This window comes from Hevea brasiliensis, chromosome 1, assembly GCF_030052815.1.
Source record: "Hevea brasiliensis isolate MT/VB/25A 57/8 chromosome 1, ASM3005281v1, whole genome shotgun sequence".
In the NCBI taxonomy this organism is placed as follows: Eukaryota; Viridiplantae; Streptophyta; class Magnoliopsida; order Malpighiales; family Euphorbiaceae; genus Hevea; species Hevea brasiliensis.
In genome coordinates, this window is record NC_079493.1 from 2778931 (window position 1) to 2800105 (window position 21175).

General features: G+C 31.0%; 2 protein-coding genes across 9 annotated transcripts; both read left to right on the forward strand.

Annotated features, from left to right (window-relative positions):
* The first annotated feature begins 1149 nt into the window (after positions 1 to 1149).
* LOC110634994 (E3 ubiquitin-protein ligase WAV3) lies at positions 1150 to 6993 on the forward strand. Of its 2 annotated transcripts, none has more exons than XM_021784170.2 (2): positions 1150 to 1762; positions 4588 to 6993. In XM_021784170.2, exons 1-2 carry the CDS (start codon positions 1529 to 1531, stop codon positions 6538 to 6540), a joined length of 2187 nt encoding a protein of 728 aa, XP_021639862.2. In that variant the 5' UTR covers positions 1150 to 1528; the 3' UTR covers positions 6541 to 6993. The 2 variants fall into 2 exon arrangements, with proteins under 2 accessions (XP_021639862.2, XP_021639865.2); XM_021784173.2 differs by having other exon boundaries at positions 4594 to 6993.
* Positions 6994 to 9617: 2624 nt separating this feature from the next.
* LOC110635010 (receptor-like serine/threonine-protein kinase NCRK) lies at positions 9618 to 20242 on the forward strand. Of its 7 annotated transcripts, none has more exons than XM_058139674.1 (11): positions 9618 to 10056; positions 14436 to 14521; positions 14976 to 15056; positions 15811 to 15938; positions 16562 to 16679; positions 16910 to 17182; positions 17315 to 17556; positions 17694 to 17990; positions 18225 to 18461; positions 18807 to 19034; positions 19653 to 20242. In XM_058139674.1, the coding sequence occupies exons 3-11, from the start codon at positions 14987 to 14989 to the stop codon at positions 19971 to 19973; spliced, it is 1914 nt and encodes a 637-aa protein (XP_057995657.1). In that variant the 5' UTR covers positions 9618 to 10056; positions 14436 to 14521; positions 14976 to 14986; the 3' UTR covers positions 19974 to 20242. The 7 variants fall into 7 exon arrangements, with proteins under 7 accessions (XP_057995657.1, XP_057995743.1, XP_057995710.1 ...); XM_058139760.1 differs by having other exon boundaries at positions 15823 to 15938; XM_058139727.1 differs by having other exon boundaries at positions 14976 to 15047.
* The last annotated feature ends 933 nt before the right edge of the window (positions 20243 to 21175 follow it).

The following is a 21175-nucleotide window of genomic DNA, read 5'->3' on the forward strand; positions in this document are numbered from 1 at the left end:
CAAAAAAAACACATTTAAGATAAAATTAAAGGGATTATTTTTTTTATAATTAACCCATTTTTTGATGTGAAAAAGAAAATATTGGATTTATTTAAATATTTATGTTATAATTTTGTAAATTATATATTATAAAGAATGATGGGCATTAATTATATTGGAATTTAACGTATTGTATATTTGTATTTTTGTTGACTAAGAAAATTCAGAAAGTTGATGGCCTTCCATGCAATCAGCGCATACGTATGAGGAAAACGATAGGGCGTGATTTTCTTTTAATTAAATGAAGGTTTAATGGGATAATGATTGATAATTATTTTTTATTAAAAAATATATTTTTTTATTTTAAAAGTGAAGAAAAATTAATTGCCAGAAATTGATCGTGTTAAATGCAGTGGATATAATGCCGCCTCATTGTGTAATAAAAATAATAGTAATAATAATAATAATAATAATTACAATTTAATCATTTATTTATATTTTTTTAATTAAAATTAATCATAATTGAATAAATTATTTTTTATTTAAAAAAATTTAAGAAATAATTTAATAAAAATAAAGTTAATAAAAAATAAATTTTAATAATTTTAGTAATTATTAAATTTAAAAATTAAATTATTCAATTTTTAAAATATAAAGACTAAATTATAATATTAATTAAAATTTCAAAATTAAATAGTAAAATTTTTTTAATTTATAAAAAATATATTTATTTTTTTTACTTTAAATTAATGATAATATTGAATGAAGAAATATTTAATTTTAATAAAAATATAAATAAAAACTAAATTATTTAAATTTTAAAGTATAAAATAAAATTATAATATCTAAAAATTAAAAAATAAATTATCCTATTTAATTTAAAAAATTAAGTTTAAATTTCTTTTAGCTTTTAATGTGCCGTCTATTAAGTTGCAACCATCTCCTTTTCAGATTTCATTTAATGCCACGATTTCAAATTAGTAATATTTTTAAAAATTATAAATACTTAAATTTAAGTTATTATCATAATTAGTTATAAAAAAATTAAAAAGGCAAATTAGGCAATGGCAAGGGAGATAATAGCGGCAAAAAGAAAGGGCAAAAAGGCCAAAACGGGGAATATCAATGGCCGCATTTATATAAATAAATCAAACTGTAAACTTTTCCGTAATTCATTCACCAGAGAAAAGAAAGGAAAAAAATATTAATTTTCCTCCATGCACATCTAATCTCCTAAAAAAGCTGCTCTATCCTCTGACCACCACCACCCATCTCCTCGCTCCAACCCAAAAGGTCAAAGAAAACCCACTCCCCCCCCCTTCTCTTCATCTCTGTCTCTTTCATGGTCTTGAGCCCATAAATCAGTTCTAAAACACTCCTTTTTCTCCTAGCAAGCAAGACCCATCTTCTCTTTGCCAAACCTGTTAAAAAAGAAGATAAAAAATTGTTTAATGTCCTTTTCTTTAACCATGTCTGTGTGGTTTTCAGAGTTGTAGTGGGTAGATAGAGGGATAAGGAGGATTCTTGGTTTGGGTTGTTTCTATTGAAGATGATAGATCTGAAAGAAATGGGAAGCAAATGGAGGAAAGCAAAACTGGCACTTGGCATCAACATGTGCCTTCATGTTCCTCAAACTCTTGAGCACGATTCCTCGCCTTCTCCTTCCAGATTCTCCGACGCCGTTTCCCTCTCTCCTGCCTCTGCTCTTTCCCGTGGCTCCACTACTTCCACTCCGTCCTCTTCTGGCCTCCGCTTGTCCAAATCCGGAACCAAATCCTCTAAGGTATATTCAACCGTATGTATGTGTGTGTGTTTTCTGCTGGTAAACTATTTTTACTATTTGTGTTTCTTGAAATGCTGACTTTTTTTTTTCCTTAGTGTTGTGGTTATTTTTCTTTGAGATTGTAGGTATTATCAGTTTTGTTTTTAATATTGGTGGTATTTTTTCTTTCTCCTGAGGGACAACAAAGCAAGGATTATTGGGTGTATTTGGTTTCCATTTTTTTTTTTTTAACAATGATGTGATTTTAAGAATGTTTCCATTTTTTTTTTCCTCCATGACTGAATCAGTGGATCTCCATGGTGGTTTTGGTTTTCCGGTGATCACGTGATTTATTTTATTTATTTATTTTTTTAACCCTTTTGGAGCCTTTCTGAAGCTCTTTCTTTTTCCTGAGTAATAATGTACTTTGACTGTGATCTTATTTAAGATGGCTGCGGATATTGCTAATTTATTGATGGAGCTACCTCATCCTGTAGCCTAACAGTGAACTAGGCTTCAATGGATAAAAAAGAAGATTGGAATTTAATTGATCACTTAATATCAGTTTCTAACATGCTTAATATTTTTAGTTTGGGAAGATATTCTAAATTAATCATTGAAGAAATATGCGATTTACATGCCAAGATGTCATTTTGTATGATACAGTAATATTTATTTCTGTTAATGTCAGTTTTAATCACTGCATAGTGCCTAACTTTTTGTTTTTAGCATCTTTCTCAATTCTCACTCTAGTTTCAATGTACTTACTTATCAGAGTGGGGTATGTTGGGTGTGGGAGTGATTCCTGAATATTTGTGAAGATGGGGCATTTGTTGTCATGTTGTTTTCAACTCTCTCTCAATGAGGTCGAGGTTCCTTTGTGGGGCAAGTTAAAGTGGACTAGTCCCTTTAAGGACCATTTTTCACTTTGGCTTATTAGAAAAGTTTTATAATACCACTCTCTGTTTTGTTGCTGCGCCCCCTCTTCATTTTCTTGATGGGAAAAGTGCTTGTCTGGTCAGCACTAATTTACTATTCCACACACACCCACACCCACACCCACACAAAAATTCCATTTCTCTCTCTCTCTCTTTCTCTCTCTGCTTTTGATGGTAATTTTAGAAAAGCCTGTAGATGGTTGATTGGGATCTTTCTTGCAATAAACTCCAAGAAAGAAAAGGTTGGGGAATTAAAGAACTGAAAAATAAAAATAGGGACAAAATTCTGGAGCAAACCCATTATTTTCCCTTCTTTTGATGAGCTTTTAATATAAATATTTTTTTAATTTGTTTTTCGATTATTATCTTGAAAGCATCATCATCAGTTTGTTTAAGGGCTGCTCAATTATTCTTTTCTTTTTAAAAGTCTCGTCCTTGATTGTTGATAATTTGCCATTATGTCCTTTGCAATGCCTTGACTGCCTAAATTAAAAAAAAAAAAAAAAGTGGAGCAAGCCCATTATGTTCCCTTTTTTTTTGATGATTTTCTTTTGAAATATTTTTCTTTGATACATTTAAGATATCATTACTAATGTCCCTTTGATTATTCTCTACTGTTGAAAAGTCTTCTCGTCAGAATGTTAACAATTTGGCATTGTGTGCTTTACAAAGCTTTGAATTTGATTGATCAACTGGTTATCCTATAGTTTTGGAAGACTGTCTTTGCAAAAATCGTTTGAAAAAGGGATATTTGGTTCTGTTTCTTCTTTTTGTGCTTCAATCTCGATATTGAGCTGCACTGAGGCATATGAGTCAATATTAGACACCATGATGACATTTGAAATTTACACATATCAGAAAGGTCTAATGTTTTAAAGGCGGTTCTTGGTTTGTCAAATTTAAAATGGTTGAATATGGATCTGAGTTCTTGTATTCTACTCAAATTTCAATATTTTACTTGTTTCAATATAATAGCAAATCCATCTTCAGAGCACTTGGTGGTGGTATCTAAAATTCAATGCATATGGGATTGAGAAATTAGATCCTAAAATTTAGATGTTGAACGTGCATCATGAAATATACAAGCAGATATAATGACCTTTCTCTTTCTTTATGATCTAAATGCACTAGTTTATTGTTTTCTGGATAACAAATAATTATGTTTTCATTAGAACCTGAGCACTCATAAGCATTCTGGATTTTAAGGATAACTGAGGTGTATAGGAGGATGTAAAAATTTTATTATGGATGCTCTTTCTTATGACTTGTGAATTATTTTAGTTTCATGGTTTTCTTTGAGTCTAATTTGATGCCTCAAATCAAGTGATTCCTTGCTTTTTTAGTATTAAAAATATAAATTCTTTTCTACTATTGTTAAACCTTAAGGAATACAATCCTGTGATAACGCTAATACCATCCAAACTTCTAGATCAGTTTCATAAAATATGATAAGACTATTAAGGAGGCATCTTGAGGTCCCTATATGTGCACATAATCTCATTGTTATTGAAATTGTTTACTTTCTTGACCACTGAAAATTTTTGTATATGCAGCAAATATGCCAAGAAAATCATTAAATGGCATTTCATGTTCCTGGTGTTTAATTTTTTATTTAGTTTATTGTGAATCAGTTTTGCCTATTATTCATTGTAGCCTATATTAGTCTAACATTTTAGGACTAATGTTTCAAAGAGTAAATGCATCTCTTGTGGGCTGTGAGAACTTAAAAATCTCTCTCATGGGTTTGGAATACATAACATGTCTGATGTCTCTAGTCTTTGATAGGACTGCTTGCTTCCTTCAAATATGGTGTCTACCTTTGTGTGGATACTTTAGACTGTGTAGTTTACATATTATTATATATAAAATGGGGGATCTTATCATTCTCACCAGTTTGAACTTTTTAAGCTGCAGAGTACCTGTGCAATATGCCTGACTGCCATGAAACCAGGACATGGCCATGCTATTTTTACTGCAGAATGCTCGCATTCCTTCCACTTCCATTGCATCACCTCTAATGTAAAACATGGGAACCAGAGTTGCCCCGTTTGCCGAGCAAAGTGGAAAGAAGTCCCCTTCCAAAACCCTGCTTATGATATTTCCCATGGAAGACAAAGAATCAATGCAGTTGGTTGGCCCCAGGATGATGCTTGGATGACTGTTCTAAGACGGCTACCTCCTGCTCGGCTAGATGCAAACCGGCATATCTCATCACTTTATCATGCCCAAGAACCACCTATCTTTAATGATGATGAAACCTTAGACCAGCAACATGAGATTGCTGAGAGAAACGTTTCTATTAAAGATGATGTTGGTGATCCTGATTCTGTGGGAACGATAGAGGTTAAAACATATCCAGAAGTTTTAGCTGTTTCTAGATCAGCCTGTCATGATAATTTCACTGTACTAATACATCTTAAGGCTCCTGTTACAAGTCGAAGGCATATTAATAGCAGTGATCATACTGAATTGCTACAAGTGTCTGAAAATTCTCGTACTCCAGTTGACCTAGTTACAGTGCTTGATGTTAGTGGCAGCATGGCAGGAACAAAGCTTGCTTTGCTAAAACGAGCCATGGGGTTTGTGATACAGAATCTTGGCCCCTCTGATCGACTTTCTGTCATTGCCTTCTCATCAACAGCCCGTCGCCTTTTTCCTCTTCGTCGCATGACTGAGGCTGGAAGGCAGGAAGCACTACAGGCTGTTAATTCTCTGATCTCTAATGGTGGGACAAATATTGCAGAAGGCCTAAGGAAAGGTGCCAAGGTGATTGTAGATCGGAAGTGGAAGAATTCAGTTGCCAGTATCATTCTATTATCTGATGGTCAGGATACATATACAGTCACCAGTCCTAGTGGGACACATCGTAGAAAAGATTACAAGTCACTTCTTCCAATATCAATTCATCAGAATGGTGGCACAGGTTTCCACATTCCTGTGCATTCATTTGGGTTTGGTGCTGATCATGATGCTACCTCAATGCATTCGATTTCTGAGATATCTGGGGGCACATTTTCATTCATAGAAGCTGAGGGTGTTATTCAGGATGCTTTTGCACAGTGCATTGGAGGGCTTTTGAGTGTGGTAGTGCAGGAGCTACAGGTCCAAGTCGAGTGTGTTCACCGGAGTTTGCATATTGGTTCTATAAAAGCAGGTAGTTATCGAACCAGCATCATAGGTAATGCTAGAATGGGCACTGTTGATGTTGGAGACCTGTATGCAGAAGAAGAAAGGGATTTTTTGGTGACGATCAATATTCCTGTTGATAGGTCCATTGATCAGATGTCATTGCTGAAAGTTGATTGTGTATACAGAGATCCAATTACCAAAGATGCGGTGACTTTGGAGGGAGCTAGTCAAGTAAAGATACAGAGGCCTGAAATAATTGGAGCACAAGTGGTGTCAATGGAAGTGGATAGGCAGCGAAATAGGCTTCATGCGGCAGAGGCAATGGCTGAAGCTAGAGTTGCTGCTGAAAATGGTGATCTAGCTCGTGCAGTCTGTGTCTTGGAGAGATGTTACAAGTCATTGTCAGAAACTGCATCTACAGAGTCTGGTGACAGATTGTGTGTTGCGTTGTGTGCTGAGTTAAAGGAAATGCAGGAAAGGATGGCAAACCGTCAGATATATGAGGCATCTGGAAGGGCTTATGTCCTATCAGGTTTGAGTTCACACTCATGGCAAAGAGCAACTGCACGAGGTGATTCCACTGATAGTACAAGCCTTTTGCAAGCTTACCAAACCCCATCTATGGTTGATATGGTAACTCGGTCTCAGACTATGTTGTTAGGGAATCCATCATCTCATCGAAAACTCCAGCAAGCCCTGTCATTCCCAGCTGCTAGACCACAACCAAGGTAACTGGCAGTAGTACCTCTGAACGTTCTCCTCACCCTACATTCATCTATTTTATATCCAAGGACCTTTTTGTCTACTTAAATTTTGTTTTTCTTTTATTTTTTTTTTAATTTTCCTCTTTTGTTGTTTGGGAATTGTGCTAGATTAAAAAAGGGGGATTTGGTTTTCAAAATTGTGGGGGTATATTTTCCTTTTTTCGCTTATGTAAATGAATAAGAAGTTGGGGGAATAGCTGACATGAGTTGTTTAAGAGAAAAATGGTCAAAGGAAAAGCAGGGGGTTTAGGGTTTCACATAGTCCAGTTATGTGTTCATGTACACAAGGAAAATTGCTCCTCTTTTTTTTTTTTTTTTCCCTAAGAGGAAGTGGGGTATAGCCATGTAACTGTTGGGATACTTGGGGTGAATTTTTCTCTTCAATATATAATATGAAATATCTGCTCTTGATTCTTTTCAATAGCTTACAGTATTGTGCCATAGTCCAGAGTTTGCTGTCAAGTGGTTGAAAGATAAAGTTGAAAGAAATACAGCATATTAGCATCTATCCTTTTGTAAACATGAAAAGCTTAAAAATCATGCATGATTCCATCTTACTCATAAGCTTAGATCAAAATCCTAAACATTTGATAGAATAAGCTTTGTATGAATCCTCTGACTCATAACCTTTGGATTCATTTATGGGCAATGGAGCCTCTCAAAAAAGCATGAGGCATCCATTTGCACCATTAGAGAAAGACAAAAACTCGATAAGAGACTAGGAAAAAAAGGGCCTCTCAATCTTGTGACTCCTCAACTAAGAGACTAAACAGAGAAAATATCTCCATCTACAAAAAGAAACCCCAGGCCCAATTGGGATATGCACAAGGTCCATAACCAAAGCATGGGGGCACCTGTGGATAGCAATGGGTCATGGCATTGCCTGGGCGGTGATGGGTAGTGGCCATTCCCATAAGGATTGATTTCGAACCTCATATTATCCAGCTTTTGTATTCTTCCTCAGGAGTTTGTTTGGATTCACTCTGTCTGTAATAAATGCCATTCTTTCTTCAGCGTCTATACAGTAACTAACCCCTAAACATAAACATGGAAGGAAAAAAAAATTGTTATTAGTGCATATAAATACCTCAATCGAACAAATAATAGCCAAGAAATTTCCCTTGATTTTCTTCAATACTTTGTTAATTTTTCTGTAACATCCTGAGGACTGGGTCTCCCCTTTCAGATGGCAGGTCTGTGAATTCAGGATTAACATAAAAATAAAGAAAATATCAAGAATGATAATGAACAGAAAACATTTTGTTCTCCACAGGGAAAATAACTATGAAAAATTTATATGATTTGAATGGGATTTTGGTAAAGATAGGAGAAGGAGAAGAAAAGAAGATAGTTTATTGCTAGAAAGAACAAAGGTTGATTAAAGAGACCTGGAAATTGGAATTTGAGTGAGGAGGAGATGAGGGTAAAGGTAGGGTTTTTATACCCTTGTTTGGAATGTAAAATTTTATAAAAGAAATATAATTCATACATAATTGCATGAAAAATGGAAATGAAAATGAATTGAGTTCGGAAGAAATCTTATGTTTTGTTTAGAACAAATCATTTGCAATAAAAAATTTAATTAAAATTTTACACAATCATGCTTAATTTTTAATTTTATTTTTCAAGATAAAATGAATTGAATTATTTCACTCGGAATTGATAAAAAAATAAATCAATTCAATTAAATTCTTATAAAATTCTTATATGCTAAAATATATCAAGAATAAAGAAATAACATCTCATATATGTATTTTTTTTATATTTATATTTTCCTGGTATGATATAAGAGCCGAAGATTAATTAATAAGAGAATTATTGAAAGGATTAAGAGAATTAATTGAGAGGATTAATTAATAAGTAAAAATTTTCATTATATTTTTTCATTTATTTGGCTCCAGTTGGAAGATTTCACATATTTAAATATAATTTTAGTATCACATTATATTAATGAATGATTAAACTTACCTTTAAAGCCTTTCACTCTTCACATTAGAAGACTTTCATTTGAGATTGTAGTTGAAAGATTAAAAAATTAGTTTGAAATTATTTTTTTTTAAATATTATTTTAGATATTAATAAAAAAAAACAGTTTAAAAAAGTAATTTTTCAGTATAACTGATTTGTCTAATTGATTTTAGCCTAATCATAAAGCCCATATCTAAAGCTAAAATCATCAAAGGCGATTGTCTAATTGACGCTGGAAAAGGATGAGGTAAAATCATCTAATTGTTTACTTTTGCTTCATTAGTGCCAAAGAACCCCCACATAATCAATAATTAACTATAATCATTACAAAGATTGCCTAGCTTTTAACTATTTTAATCCATAAATTATGCCACAAAAGAAGGTAAAAAAACAAAAATAAAATGCTAATTCTTGCAGTTTCTTGAAATAATAGTAATAATTATGAGGCCATGGCTTTATAGATCTAATCATTTCAATATTTTGAAGGAAAATGTTTTCACATAAAATAAAATTTTCTTCTAATTTATTAAAAAAATTAAATGAGTTTTGAACTGCAAGATAGAGATGGTCATCCCTTTTTCACATAAATAATTTCTATTGTAATCATTATTTCCATATTAAATTTATTTACTTTTCTAGACTTAGCATAATAGAAATATCAATGCAATTAATGCTAGCAAAACACTTTAAAAATATTTTAAAAATTAAAAAACTTAATAATATACCAATATTTATACTTATATTATAAAATTACATTCTCTTTTATTGGAAATTACTATATATTTTTTATATATGTACATCATTACTCATTTTAATATGAATATATTTTATTTTAATAAAAAATATATAAATTTAAATATAAATATGTAATATAATAATTATTAAATTCATTTTCGTATAATTTATAAAAATTTAAATTTATAAGAATATTTGATGTATTTTTTACTATATGGGATATATATTAAAATTTATCTTAAATTTTATTATTAAAATATATTAAATTTATTTTTATAAATAATATATTAAATTTAATTTAAAAAAAAAACAATGCAGTCTCAAGAAAAATGGAAAAAGTGTGAAAAAGGGAAAAGGTGTCTGATCTGAGCATTTGAATAACGAAATCAGCACAAAAATCGACAATTGACAGTCGGTGCCAATCCAACGGCTCTTAATTTACCATCTTTAACAACCAAGGGCCAGAGCCTTAACTGTCCCTACCTTCCCCATTCCATAGCCACGTGACCTCCCTGCACAGCACCCGCAGCAGAAACGGAGCGCCTTCTCGGCTTGAGTGCTTCACATATTATTCCTCCTTCACTCTGTCTGTCTCCCGTCGAATTTATACTTCTTGCTTGCTCTCTGTTATCCAAACGCAGAGTAAGCTCCTCTCTCTCTCTCTCTCTCTCTCTCTCGCTGGATCACGATGTTGAAGTTTTGATCGATTAATTCTTTTTCTCTGCATCGCCATTCAATTTTCGTATCGGATTGCAGTTGCGATTGGAGAAAGCCATTGAAGGTCGGTACCCTAACCTAACTTCTCTTGCTCCTTTATAGATGGCTTAAGGTATGCATGTGGCTAGCTGTTAGTATTTACTGGTACTTATTATTTTTCTGTTGTTTATCTTTCCAATTTGCCTTCTCTGACAGCGATTTTGCTAAAACACCAATAAAAATCCAGTGCTTTTGGCTAGAGAACAGAATTTTTCCAATATTTTGGGTGAGCATCAAGCGGTTCGATTTAAAAAATTAAAAAAATCAAATATTTTTAGTAAATTAAATTAATTTAATTTATCTTTTTTTTTGAAAATTAATTTATCAATTTAAACTTTATTTTGAGGATTTTAAGTTTATTTTAAATTCATTTCATTTTTAATTTTATTTATTATTATTTTTATAAAATTAAATTAAATAAACTTATTTTTTTAAAAATTAAACATTAAACTGAACATAAATATTAAAAAATTATTTTCTTTTATTTTTTAAAATAGTATGCTCTGTAACTTTGGTCACTTAATAGTATCAATAGATTGTTACATAAGCTGGTTTAATTTGTTTTTTTGACAGAAAAATAATAGTATGGCATATGCACACAAATACTCCAATTACAATCCCATTTTATTCTAAAATAATTAATTTATTTTTCATTTTAATGAATTGCCTCTAAAGATTTTGTATCGAATCAGGATGTCTTATTGCAGGGCCAAAGTGGGTATTTGATTTGATGTCCTGACAGTATGACATGTAACATCTAAAATCACATGACAACTATTAAATTTCATTATTTCAACCTCTTTAAAGTAATATAAAACAAATAAATATACCATAGGCTTTTTTTTTTTTTTTTTGCTTTTTTGAGTTTTAAGTATTAAGTTTTTTTTTGTATTTTTATTTTTAATTCTTAATAAATAAGGTATAAAAAAAATAGACTATGAATATGGTATGTTCAGTAAATTAAGATATAAATAGTCAGTATAAAAAATGTAAATTAGTCTATATAGTTTTTATTAATTAAATTAATTATGAACTTAGCAAGTGTAATTGTAGAAATAGTGGTTGTCTATTTTTTTATTATACAGCGTAAAGAAGCTATTAAATTTTTGTTTTGTGATTAGAGAAAATACTAGTTGATTTATTTGATAGTAGTTGTCTATTTTTTATTATACAATGAAAAGAAGCTATTAAATTTTTCTTTTTTTTAAGAGAAATTAAGAATTTGTTCAATGATAATAGATGTTAGTAATTAGTTATTGATATAATAATTTAAAGTAAAATTTTTAATAAAAATAATTATTAAATTTACTATTAATTATTAAATATAAAATATTAATATATTTTTTTAGATTTAGTTAAAATATTCCTTTAATATCTCAATTTCTAAAAGTGAAGAGAGATTAATACTTAGAGGTTGAATAAGTCAGAGCCTAAAAAGTTTTTTCATACAGAAAATACTATTATTTCTACAAATTAACTCCACGCCATCATGTTAGGAGTAATTTTATAGTGGAACGATAATTCTATGTAAGTTATGTGAAACAGTAAGTCATTATAAAATTAATATGTCAGTAATTATAATTATTAAAATTAAAAATTATAATTATTAAAATTAAAAAAAAACTGCATGATTGTTATATATATGTATTTATTATTAATTAGTTTGCTATTTCATATAAGTTATTTTATATGAAATCATATCATTTTGTATAGATATGGAAAAAATGGAGAGAAAAGAAAAAAAATAAGGAAAAATAATTTAGGATTAATATTTATCTTTATTTAAAAATGAAGAGAAAATAAAAAGAGGAGAGAAAGTAACCTCTATTTTTCTATTATTTTTTCTTTAATTTGAAGACATAATAATAAAAGTGTAGAATTTTATATCAAAATTAAAATATTATTATTTTAATTTTTTTTAAATATATAAATAAAATTAAAAATTTATCATACTTTTTTTCTTTTTTTTATTTTTCTCCCATTTTATCTGAACAACAGTAAAAAAAAATAATTTTTTTTTCTACTCTTTATTTTTCTTACCGCTAAACAATTTTCCAAACAGATCGTAAATGTATTGTATAATTTCTTAATGCGATGATACAATTTCTTTTAGCCAATCCTAATTATGTTTAACTTGATACGGTCGTCGTCTGCGCGGGGCCCACCTTGTACTATACTTTGGAAATAATTTCTTGGATTGAGTGCTGTCACTGACTTGTGGGTCCCACTTTTTCCACAGAAATGTTGAAATTCTACTTTACAACTCATGTCTTTGAAGCCAAGTCTTTTCAACTGTTAAGCCTTGGCACTGTTGGATCTTCATGATGCGGGTAATAGAATTTTTTTTAGGGGTTAATGATTAGTACAAATAATATTATTTTTAAAATATAATTATATACATCTAATAATTGATTTATAAAGAATATATTATTTTGAGATAATAAATTAAACTTATAATCATTAATTAATTTATTTTAATCATATACATATACATATGAAATTTTACTTATAAATTACATATATATTAATAATTTTTATTTTTGTAGCTTTTAAATTTTATAAGTTGATCATTTAATAGTTATTTAAATATGTAATTTTATTTAATAAATTAAATCATATAATAATAAAAAAATTTATCAATGATTATAATTATGTGAGTAAATTATAGATATAAAGATAAATTTATTTTAATTAATTAATATTAAAATAATTAAGAGAAAAATGAAATAAAAAAATTATATTTTTGAGTTTGTTATTATTATAATACGTAGAATTTGATGAAAATAGTTAAATAATTAAATGTAATATTATTTTTACTAATTAACTTAAAATATAATATTATAAATTTTTTTAAAAAATAATAATTAATATTATATATTTTATTTTTTAAAATTAAAATTTAATTAATTAATTTTTTGTTAAAACAATGAAATAAGTGATTATAATATTTTATATTACATAAAATAATGTAAATTATTTTTGAAAATTAATAATTAAAATAAATATCATTTTAGAAGGGTTAGGCAGAAGCTAGCGTTGTCCCAATGATATTTCACAAAATTTTCAGCTTAATTAATTATTATTATTATTATTATTATTATTATTATTATTATTATTATTATTTACTTTGTTGAGCGGAACTAGCACAAACAAATTGTGGGTTTTCATTATATTCTAAACTTAGCTGATTAGCCATTCTAAAATGGCTGAAAGGTATCTTTCGTATTTGCAAGTATGTTGCTTTCAAGAGGTGTGGTTGATGGGTCTGTTTCTTTTTATCTTATTTCCTATTTTTGTTTACCGTCTTAATAAAATCATGATTTTTCTCTATCCGGCATTACTATATGGTGTCAAGTGTCTGTTTCTTGATTCTTTTTGACTTTTTATTAACTTGTTCTCTATATCATCAAATTGTGATTGGTTTTCCCCATTTTGGAATTATCCTATCTTTGGACTTTCTTAGCTGTGTTTTACTTGGTTTAGATTTCATTCAGTTAACGCTAGAAATTTGAGGGTGAGTTGTTGAGTGTTACTTTGTATTGGACTGAGCTACCTTTTCAGTGTTTTTCAGATAATGGTTGTTAATGAACTGTTATTATGGTGTTGTAAGTTTCTTATGCAGGACAATAGTCCTGCTGGTTTTGAGTTCATTTTTGAAAATAGTTCTATTGCAATTGTATGGATGAAGCAGGATGTTACTCTTAAGCATGTTACTCTGAAGTTTCTGTTAACTTGTTATTTATTCGGGTGGGTCTTCACTTTTTCTCCATTAATGTGATTATATTTGGGTTGGGGAGTTAAAGTATGGGTTGTATTTAGTTCGTGGAGTTACATCTGGGTTGCCTTTAGTCTAGAAGGAGTCTTTTCCGGAGTCATTTCATATCTAAATTAATTTGTGTTAGTTGTCCCCTATTAATGAATTGTCTAGATGTCCCTATTTCTTCGGACACCTTTTGCATTTAAGGTCTACAGTTGTATATCATTACATTGCTAGATAGTACATCTGAAAACTCTATATGACCAATAATTTACTTAGAGCGTTTATCAAATATTGTATTACTAGCACCATAATTGAGTTTAATCTGGTATTATATTGCTTGTAACTTGCTTGAGTAATTTGCATTGCACTGTATATGGAAAATCACTGGAAGCTTAGGTGTTTCTGGCCAACCATGTATTCATCAATTCCTACTAATTTGCAAAGTTGTATGCCCTGATCGTCTTGCTCTGTGCTAATTTTTATGGTTAGATATCGGGCATGTGGTTTGACAATCAGTTGAAGCTTTTATTTCTTGGTTTGCAAAATTTTAAAGCATTCTCCTTTTTCCTGGACCTGTGATTTTGTACTTGCGTTAAACAGTCATCACCTTTCATTAAGCTTTTGCTATCATTTTTTTGTTGCAGATTGGAGGATTTAAAATCAGAGAAGCTTGGGAGGTACTTGGAAACAAAAAAGTAGTTTGGGAGGCAAGCCCCTGGTTCTAATGAAGGTTTCCATTTGATTTCTTTTTCCTTTTTTTTTTTTAATATTAACTTTATCAGTGCTTTGCTTTTTCTTTTTGTTTCATTAGGGAGTAATACAATTTCAATCTTATTATTCCTTGAATAGAATCTCAATCTCAAGGGGATGATGAAACTTTGATTCTTGGAAATTGCATTATTCATCTTTGGAACTGCTGAAAATATATTAGTACAGATTAACAGTTGGATAATGTTTACTGCTAAGTTTACAGTTTAAAATTTTTTCTTTAGGAGATGGTTCTGTCTTTCTCTTCTTTTCAGCCAGTGCTGAACTGCTGCTTGCTCCTAGATAAAGTTTTATATTTTTTCTAAGAGTTACTGGATAATTGTATTGCTTGAGTTTTTCTTTTCAAAATTTAACTATTAGAAGATATGTTTTATATTACGACATAGAATTGAGTGGAATTTTTGTTTTATGGCTAGTGTTGCAATAAATGAAGGTCCAAGTGGAAGTTGCCCTTGCTTGCCTCATTGGTTTTATCTGGATTCAGCAAGGTTTTTGTGGTTGGTATACATAATTATCCTGTCTATTGTTTTGGCTTTCCAATTAATGTTAAAACACAAAAATATATACCTCATTTACAACCTGCCTTGGTACATTGGCAAACCTATGAAAGCCTGGACATATAAAATCAAAGATATTCTGGTTATGTTTCCATTGCAATAGACGTGTGTCACCCATTGCACTATTTTTGCATTGATAATGGAACCAGTAATGTGAATATGTTTGAGTAGAGATGGCTAGGTGATGGAAGGTTATCTTTGACATTCCCAAAGTAAATGCCTTTCCTTGCAATGCATTAACTGATGTAGGATTATTTTCTATGGGTTTTTGAACTACTTACTGTTGGAAGAAGTCTAGGAAGAAGAGCTTTATTGGTTTTCTATTCCTAATTAGTATTTAATTAGGGTGTACTTGTTTAAGGATTACAAATCCTTCTAGTAATAGGATTGACAATACTATTATAATTACCTGTGTCTTCAAGGTATTTTGTTAACTATTATTATGATTATTATTGACTTGAGTTAATAAAATTGAGAATTTATTTCTCTTTAATCTAGAGAATGTTTTCTCTACCAACTGAGAATTAGTTTCTCACCCCATTATTCCCCTTTGTTCCTCTGGTTCTATGTCAATTTGTTATCAGAGATTTTTCTACATCATTAACATTTCACAATGTTTAGGTATTTTGTACATGGTGCTGAACTGTTATTCTTGCCATCTATGTAAATGCACTGAAGTTTGATTTCTGGTTAGTTGGTGGTGCAGATGAAGTTTCCACTACGTCAGGCTTAAAAAATTGGACATGTACATGTTCATTGCCATATCAAGGAAATCAGAGTTATACTAAATCTAACTGTTCTACATCCTGCAATTGCAACATAGGTATGCTGCTGATTGTGATATAATTATCTAGAAGTTCTGAATTAGTGGATATATAATAGTTACTGCTGAATGTTTGACAGAAAATAAACTTTTTGCTGCGCAAATAATAACAAGTCATGAAAAGATCCTCGAATGAAAAATTCCTATCAAAAGTTTTTAATCTAGGAAATTAGGGGGAAATAATAGCTGATGCCTCAATTCACGAATCCATATGCCAGGTAGAGCTGCTATAATTAAAGCACAAATAGCAAAAGATTCTGGTAGCTATTATATTTCCTGATATTGTGGAGTTTGGAACAGCTACTGGTAGATTTATTGCTCTTTTTATGAAATATAAATTCATCAATGAATAACTGTATTGTAATCTAATTGCACCTCCAAATTCTCCTTGTCAAAGCGTGCACTATTCTTGAGATACATATTTTGGAAGAATTTTTTGAGTTGGATTCCTGTGTTTTAAAAACTTAAGTTCAGCAGTAGTTTTTCAGAAAAACTGTCTACAGACATGTTTTCTCTATCCTATATATTGCCCCAAGGACATGTGCATGTTGTGGGAAGATGTCTGTATATGGTGTTTGTATGCAAATTAGTTGTTCATATTCACTGGTTTGCCTTTTATGTGGCAGTTGGAGGACCAAGTGGTGATATATGGACATGTGCATGTGCCGCTGATGGATTTCCTAAAATAGCTTCAGGCACTGTTGATGCTACCTGTTTTACTGCTTGCAACTGCACTTCTGGTAATCTTGTTCTTCTTCTTTTTTTCTTTTTGTTTTTTTACCTCTTTGCCCTCCCTTGCTTATAACTCGTGATGGGATACTTATGTTTTTATGCATAACTTAGTCTTTTAGAACTGTGTTTGTGCATTGTATTAGGTGGCTTTCCATCGTAAAAGAGTGTGGATTGATTTTTTGGTTGAGTCATTTGCTTTTGCAAGAGTAATGGTCTGATATCGTGCTGTCACTCTCAGGATCTCTTGCAAAGACTCAAGCTAGAAGAAATCACCTCTCTGGCAAAGTTGTTGTAATCATTCTGCTACTATGTGTCATACTTACAACACTTGCTTTTCTTGCTTCCATAACTTGCTGTGTCTATCGAAAAGTTAAATGCCCTATCCAGCCTCCGATGTTCTCTTCAGACGGAGAAACTAGTTGCAACAGTGCTACTAACTTAATAAGTCATAAGGCATCTTCACCATCAGAAATCAAGGTCAATAGTAATTGGCCCATTAATCCTATCTCAGGTAAGTGGGATTTATTATGATGATGTTGTTTTGTGTGATCAGCCTGACTTGGTTCTAATAAAAGTATGGCCTGTCAACTGCTTGTTGCTCAACTTTTTCTTTTTTTATGACTTGTTGTTCCCAATTTCTCAGGGTGTTTTCGCAGAGCTTCTTTATTGTGTAGGAGTGATTCAGAGATTTTACATGGCACCATCATCCGATTTTCATTCTCTGAATTGGATTATGCAACAAATAAGTTCTCCAATTCCAATCTTATAGGACATGGTGGAAGCAGCTATGTATATCGTGGTCAGCTTAGAGATGGTAAAATTGTAGCAATTAAGCGACTTAAAGCTCAAGGAGGGCCTGATGCGGACTCTGTCTTTTCAAAAGAGGTACTTCATCTCTCCATTGCTTTTCATTTGTTGGTTAAGGAAAAAATTTTCAGTCCATTGTTGTCTTGAAAAAAAATGAGATAAGTGTGTACTCCACAATTTTCCATACGTATTTAGTGCAATATGTTGTTGCTAAGGTTGAAGTGTTATCAAGACTCTATCACTGTCATGTTGTGCCCTTGCTTGGCTACTGCTCGGAATTCCAAGGGAAACATTCTGAGAGGTTGCTGGTCTTTGAATACATGCCTAATGGTAACTTGAGGGATTGTTTGGATGGAGTTTTGGGTGAAAGCATGAAATGGGAAACTCGTGTTATAATTGCAATAGGAGCTGCCAGGGGCTTAGAATATCTTCATGAAGCGGCTGCTCCAAGGATTTTGCACAGAGATGTCAAATCCACAAATATCCTCCTGGATGAAAACTGGAGAGCAAAAGTAAGGATCTTAATGCTTTGGTGGTTAATATTATTAATAGTAATTCCAAATAGAATGATGAAAATTGTGCTGATTGTGAATTTTGTTGAATCAAACTACCTCCCACCATATGGGTGATTATGGGGAAGTAATAATTTGAAATGAATAAGGTAAGATAGATTTATGAGATGCTATCACACATTTACTTGCTCAATTCATACACATTTACAATCTATATGAACTACAAATGTGCAGATTACTGATCTTGGTATGGCTAAACGTTTAAAAGCTGATGGTGTTCCCAGCAGTTCCAGTTCTCCTGCAAGAATGCAGGGTACTTTTGGCTATTTTGCACCAGAGTATGCAATGGTTGGGAGGGCCTCTCTCATGTCAGATGTTTTTAGTTTTGGGGTAGTTCTCCTTGAGCTTATTACTGGTCGACAGCCCATCCATAAATCAACCAATAAAGGAGAAGAAAGCCTCGTCTTATGGGTAAATTTAATCATCTCCATTGTATTGCATGCATTCATTCCCCTAGGTTAATGGTTTGGCTTTTCTTTTAAGTGCAATCTAAACATCTTGACAGCATTTATCCTTTGCCGAATATCATAAATTCCTTGGCAGATGAATTGTTCCTATTATTTACATGTATCGTTGTATATATTGGCACTACCTGAATGGGGAAATTGTCCAAGATTCTCATCTTTTTTCCATTTAATTGTCTCTTCTTGCAATTTTGGATCTGAATTCTCATGATCATGTTTTTATTAAGACAATTACGCAACTGCAACTGTTTTGGGAAATGATACGAGTGATTTAAACTTCTTGTTTCTGTAGGCTACTCCTCTTTTGCAGGAAAGTGGGAGAGTAGTATCAGAATTGCCCGATCCACGTTTGAAAGGTAACTTCCCAGAAGAAGAAATGCAGATAATGGCTTACCTAGCGAAGGAGTGCCTGCTGTTGGATCCTGATGCTCGACCAACCATGAGTGAGGTTGTACAAATCCTCTCAACTATTTCACCAAATAAGTCTAGAAGGAGAAACATTCCTGTAAATCTCTTTAAGGTAAATATATCTATTGCACTGGACAATCATGCTTTCTAGTTGATAATATTTTGCTGGTATTGAATGATTTCTCATTGAACATAAAGAGAGTTCGAAAATGATTTATAGGCAATACAAGCGGAAATTACGAGATTGTACAGTAAGAAATATGATAATACGGTAAAACTATACCTCTTTTCAATACAATTCAACATAAACAAATACCATGGACATCTCCTTGGTAGACATGTATAACACCTCTTAATACGTATTCTGTAGTTTACGTCCCATTAGTTCTATACCTAATTGCTTGAGTTTTGGGTATCCCTTGGACATGGAATTACTGTTTAATGTTCACACATGTTGCAATTGTCAAATCCAGTGGTCTCTGAAAACAATTTCTGAGACTGAAAACAATTGCTGTTAATTGCTTGAGTTTTGGGCATATACTTCGCCTGTCCCCGCGATATAAATATATGCTAAATTGAACATATCAGTTCTGATTTCCAAGAAACCAAAGCTTGCTTATACATGTGAGCCAGTGATTGTGCTGCAAATGTTATCCCAAATTTCCTCAAATGTTAATACAGGTATGTGCACATACCCCTTTAATACATTCATGTTTCATTTGTCATGCAGATGTCTTCTTCACGCAGCATGAAAAGCGAGTCATACATTCAAAAACCAGATATTCGAGTTGAAAGTCTTGTCAATGCAGCAGAGCTGAGAGGAGACATGTCAGTTAAACAGTCAGCTATGTGCTCTATGCCATTGGATGTTGAGCATACCTTCTCTGTTGAACACAACACCAAGGGAGAAGTTCCTGTTTCATCAGAGTATATGGAAAGATTGATTCTCTTGACTTCAAAAGCTAGGAGTTGTCGTGCCAAGGATGATGAGGCTGTGGACTTAACTGAACCTAGGTTTGAATCATTCCGCATGGCAAATAAATCTCCTTGACAAACTAGCCACACTAAGGCAAGTCTTTGATTTAGGTATATGCAGTTTGCTGGTACAAGTCTGTTTTGGTTTCCTAAGTAGAGAGGAAGCAAGCAAGTTTTTGAGGTTGCCCATTTGATATATATATATATATATATTAAATTTATTTCTACATATACTTTTAACCAAAATAGGAGAAAGACAATGGTCATATAAATTTTCTTGATTGTATTTAATTTTTTATGTACATAAAAAGTAACAGTAGAAAATTCATGTTGTCTTTTTTTTTTGTTTTTCTTTTGGGTTGTCAATGATACTTGGCTAGCTTGATGGTCACATCATGCACCAAATTTGCACTGTAAAGATTTCCTTTTACTTGTTTATATGAAAAAGTGTACTTGAGATGCAAAAATGATATATTCCTGCTTCAAAAAATTATTTCTTTAAATTAAAGTAATCAAAATAATAATATACTTTGGCAATCTAATTGGTGGTCTTGAATATTGATGGAGAGATTGCTCAGAGTTGGTGGGTATTTGATTCAATTATCTTAACTAATATGTTATAACTCACTTGTATTAGAGTCTGTCTTTTAGAGATGAATGAAAAAAAATGTCAGTACCTAATAGTTAAGGGAAATGGTAATAATTTGTTAATTATAATAAGTTCAGACAATAATAATATACATGTGAACAGTTCAAGGAAAAGAGAGACATTCCTTCTCAGCCATCCAAATTATCTGTTGGAAACCATCATCTCCATAAAAGAAATAAAATAATAAATTAATAAAAAAGTTTAATAATATTAAAAACTTTAAAAAAGTAAAAAACTTAAAAATCAAAATAAAAAATAATATAATAAAATTTAATAATATTAAAATAATTTTTAAAATTATAATATTAAAAAAAACTTAATATTCAGTTAAAATAAAAAATAACAGATATGATATTTGCAAAAATATTTAAAAACTTTCAAAAAAAGGTAAAAATATTTATTTTTAAACTTCAGTAAAAATAAATAGATGTTATTTATAAAAAATAAAATTTAATAAAAAGTCAAGAGGTTAAAAAATTAAAGTAAAAATGATATAATAAAAATTTTATGATATTAAATTTATTTTCAAAATTATAAATTCTTCAATCATGAGGGGTGAGATGCGAAATTGGAGTTTCTAACAATATAAAGAAAAAAAAAAATATTAACTTAACAAGGCATTAAACGAC

Excerpts from the sequence above, each read along its gene's own strand:
- LOC110635010 (XM_058139674.1), top strand. The coding sequence starts at position 14,987 with ATGAAGGTCCAAGTGGAAGTTGCCCTTGCTTGCCTCATTGGTTTTATC. Across the intron at positions 15,939-16,561 it reads CATCCTGCAATTGCAACATA|GCAGTTGGAGGACCAAGTGG; the intron begins GGTATGCTGCTG and ends GCCTTTTATGTG. Across the intron at positions 18,462-18,806 it reads AAGAAAGCCTCGTCTTATGG|GCTACTCCTCTTTTGCAGGA; the intron begins GTAAATTTAATC and ends TTGTTTCTGTAG.
- LOC110634994 (XM_021784170.2), top strand. The coding sequence starts at position 1,529 with ATGATAGATCTGAAAGAAATGGGAAGCAAATGGAGGAAAGCAAAACTG. Across the intron at positions 1,763-4,587 it reads CCGGAACCAAATCCTCTAAG|CTGCAGAGTACCTGTGCAAT; the intron begins GTATATTCAACC and ends GAACTTTTTAAG.